We start from the raw sequence: 4,153 nt of genomic DNA, 5'->3' as shown, positions 1-4,153 counted from the left end.
AAAAGGTGAGCAGAGGGAAGGGGGGAATTTCCAAACTGGGGGAAATACCAAACTTAAGCAAAACCAAAAACCTGCAGTTTTGACCACAGCAACTTTCAGTGTCCAGAGGTGATGCCTACAGGTCTCCTTAGATCACACCTGGCCATGGGACATGGCTATCAATAAAAAAGGCCCTCAGGAACCTGCAAGGATGGAATCTCAGCCACACGAGGTTCAGGCTTCCCTTGGTGTAAACACACATTCCAGGGAAAACCTTTATCCTGTTTTTATTCTCTTTTTTGTCTTTTTTTCTCTTTTTTTTCTCCTTTTTTTTTTTTTTCTCCTTTTCTCTCTCTCTTTTTTTTTTTTTTTTCTATTTTTTTTCCTCTCTTTTTTTTCTCATTTTTTCCCTTTGCAAAAGCCAAAGGCCTAGAGCTCATGCCTACTTCACCCAAAATACCACTGCTGGCACTGCATGAAGAGCATTTCTGCTTTAAGAGCCAAAGAACTACAGCAATAAATGGAAATAAATATTTCTGTTTCTCTTTTCCCCTGTAACCAAGGCAGGAGAAGGGGAAGAAGTTCTGGAAGAACCAGACTTACTGAGTTGAGAGAAAGAAAAAAACCAGCCACATCTCACACTTAAGTCTAACTGCAGCTTGAAGGCAGGCAGGCAGCCTGGAGCCTAAGGCATGCTAGGCAGTTCAGGCTGCATGGACTACAGCCCTTTCCTTCTGGGGCAATGCCTGCTGATCCAAAAGCAGCCTCAGTGCCAAAGGCCCACTGTGTCCAGCCCACATTCCTCTTCCACATGTGCGCAATGGCCGATGGTGATTTAGGTGCTGTAGAAATAAAGTGGCCTGTTTTCACAGATAACCATGTATACAGTCCCACTCATTCTCCTGTGTGAGGCAAGACCTCCGTGAGCTGAGACCTTCAAAATGCAGCTGGGGGACAGCAGGTCAGGCACTAAGGGAACGGGTCCCACCAAAGGGCCAGAACTGTGCCAACTCAGAGAGGAGGGCAAGGGTGCAGTGGAATAAAGGAACACGGATCCTAGGGGTTTCCAGGTCTCCGGAACTGCAGCTGGAAATGCAGTGTTTTAGGTGGCTGACGTATGATCCTTCTGTGTGTGTGCTGTACAGCACACCAGGGAACTTGAAATTGGAGTCTGGATATCTGGGCAGGAACCTTCCATCTCCTTGGTCTTCCTTAAACTTCATCAAAAGAAAGCTAAGGAAAATGGAATTTGGTCATCAAAGAGAGGAACTTGTTGGCAGTAACTGAAATGGCAGTCCAATGCACAACCTCTGCTGTACCTCTCAAAATAGGGGTAGGCTGTTTGGCAGTCCAATGGAAGCAACTAAATAAACAGGCTCAACTGTAAAGGGGGTCAAGCTTCTTGAAGGAGAATGACTTTTCACTAGAGTTCTTCATACTTAGTTTCTAAACACCAAAAGAGCTTAGGCCTTAAGATGGTTGTATTTGTTTAGTTGATTTTTCTATCTCAAGCAAAGCTAATGAAAACAATGTCACAAATTGATTTTAAAAATCAGAATGCGTTTTGCTTTTAATTGTTGTTGCTGCAAATTCTGTAGGTATTTTGGGTGGTGTGTAGGTGTTTTGGTTTCTGTGGTTCTGTGCCTTTAAGTTGCCCTTCCCCCCCTACCTCCAGAGCCCAGCACCACACCCAGAAGATGGAACCAGTCCCTCTGTGACATCAGCCCCGGGGCCAAGGGCAGAGCAGCAGTGGAAGTTCTGTGGGCAGTGCATTAGCAGCTGCACTGGTGGTGACAGGCTTTCTCTCCTTGCAGCTAACTTGTGTCTCTGACAACAATGATTTTGTTGTGCATCCTCATCCTGCTGGCTATGTGCGGGCCTGCACATGGCATCTGTGGGTAAGTAGTCCCAGGCTCTAAGGGGGCCCAGGCAAAGGCTTCCCTGAGGTGCCCACTTGCCACCTGTGGCCATACCAGTTTCCAAAACCCTGGGGGGGAGTCTCAGTTTATCACCAGCACGCAGACTGCTGGCACCACTTGTCTACGGCGCTGTAGCAGAAACAGGCAGGCATATGCACGCTCCAGGCAGTTCCCTGGCCCAAAGCCTTGGGAGGGAAGCTGGCTGACCTTCATCCTGCATAGCAGCTGAAGCCTTCTCAAAGGACAGTAATGACTTTCTGCTTACAGACAAACCTGTGGGCTCCGGCCCATGCGTACTGCCCTCAGCTCATCACGCGTTGTGGGTGGCATAGATGTCGCACCAGGCTTAGGAGCCTGGGCTGGGATTGCCAGTATCCGTTGCTTCTGGGACCCACCAGTATCTGCGCATGTCTGTGGAGGGACCCTCATCAGCTCACAGTGGCTCCTGACAGCTGCCCACTGCTTCATCAACATCACAAAGTAAGGAGGACCTGGGCATGGGGATATACCCATACCACCAGTGAGTGCTTTCCCATCCCATTCCTTTCAGTGTCCAGGACATTGCAGGGCACAGCTGAGAGTGCTCAAGGAGAAGACTGGGCTCATGCCACTGCTTCCTAGCAGCCTCCAGCTTAATGTATTTTGAGCCTACTTTCACTCTCTGCCGTGCTTTTACCTCTCTGTCTCATAAAGCAGAAGGCAGGGAAGTGCTGCTTCTCACCCCTCTCTCCATCTGTCTTCCAGTCCCATCAGCCAGTGGGCCATCGTGCTTGGGGCCACCTCGTTGGGCCAGTCAGGCCCTGATGTGGTAGTGCGCCGGATTAAGCGGCTGATCATGCACGAAAATTATATTCCTCAACTTGAGTATAACGACATCGCCTTGCTGGAATTGGACCGGCCAGTCCCATGCAGCTCCTCCATTCAGACTGCCTGCCTGCCTGGTCCTGGAGTGAAAGTGTCTGAGCTGAAAAACTGTTACGTTGCTGGCTGGGGTGACAGAATTGTAAAATGTGAGTTCCTATAAAGGACCTGTGCCTTGAGGGCAAGCTTGGTACACCAGGGAAAGGTCGCTGGGGCTTCCTGACAGCAGAGACCAAAATGAGAGTTGGGCCGTGCAACATATGCCTCTGGAGAGGTGGGTCTGGCTTGCTGCCCAACACCAGGCAGCAGTGACACAGCACTCCCAGCACCTCTCTAGAGACAGAGCTAAGCCCTAGGGAAGGATTTCAACACAGAGACAGGCCAGGAGAAGGGCAAGGAACTGTTGGAAGCTCATTCCTTTCTCTGCTCACAGCTTCAGGTAACGATATCCTGCAGCAGGCCAAGGTGCAAGTCGTGGATAACAAGCTCTGCAACAGTAGTGAGTGGCTGCATGGGTACATCTACGACTTCCATGTGTGTGCTGGGCAGGGCGGCGTTGGTACCTGCCAGGTAGGAGCGTGCTATGAGTCCCCCACACCCCAGCATTGTGGGCAGCCCCATCACACCACCCAAACGCAGCCCAGCACCTGCTTTCCCTGGCTCTCCCACCCAGCCCCAGTTCTGCACTGCTGCTGGAGCTTCCACCCCTTTTCCCATCCATGGATCCTTGCTCAGCGAGGTCCAGACGCCAACCCTGAGACATCCAAGCACAGGGGAGACAGAGCCCTACCTTACAGGCCTCCAACCTGCTCCCAGAGGTGTCAAGGTTTTGCAGGTTCCAGCACTTGAGCCTGGCTCTGCCAGGAATCCAGTTCTGGCAGGAGCTGGGAGAATACAGGAGCCAACTCTTAACTGCTGACAGTGGCATGCCAAAGCACCTTAATCCTCTCTGCTCTGCTTCAGGGTGACAGTGGGGGTCCTCTTGTCTGCCAAGATAAGCATGCTGACTTCTTCTGGCAAATTGGTGTGACCAGCTGGGGAGTGGGCTGTGCTAGACCTAAACGGCCTGCAGTGTCCAGCGCCACTCAGTACTACTACGACTGGATCCAGAAAAAGATTGGAACAAGGCCAGCACCAACAGTTACTCCAACCCCCCTGCAGACGCCAAAACCAACACAACCCTGTCCATTTCCACGTGAAAAGCTGCGGCAATTCTTTAATCTGCTGAAGGAGATCTTGCAGTTCCTAAAGGAAAAAATGTTTTGAACAGCAGAATGGACCAGCTGCAGTTCAGGGTATTGTGGACCACAACCCTTTCCTTCTGTGTTATATTAATTTGAATTTCATTAAACTGAATTAAATTTTAAATTGTAAGGAAAAAAAAAAAGAGAAAA

The 4,153-nt window shown here is 50.1% G+C and overlaps 1 protein-coding gene across 1 annotated transcript; it reads left to right on the top strand.

The window, feature by feature from the left end:
- Window positions 1-1,654: 1,654 nt before the first annotated feature.
- On the top strand, window positions 1,655-4,153 carry LOC111941730 (acrosin-like). The gene is made up of 5 exons (XM_023944905.2): window positions 1,655-1,877; window positions 2,166-2,378; window positions 2,643-2,908; window positions 3,193-3,329; window positions 3,723-4,153. Exons 1-5 carry the CDS (start codon window positions 1,816-1,818, stop codon window positions 4,023-4,025), a joined length of 981 nt encoding a protein of 326 aa, XP_023800673.1. The 5' UTR covers window positions 1,655-1,815; the 3' UTR covers window positions 4,026-4,153.

The sequence above is a fragment of the Cyanistes caeruleus genome, chromosome Z (genome assembly GCF_971803275.1).
Source record: "Cyanistes caeruleus chromosome Z, bCyaCae1.hap1.1, whole genome shotgun sequence".
NCBI classification, from domain to species: Eukaryota; Metazoa; Chordata; class Aves; order Passeriformes; family Paridae; genus Cyanistes; species Cyanistes caeruleus.
Note: the sequence above shows the minus strand (reverse complement) of the source record. Positions and strands in the feature narration are given on the sequence as shown.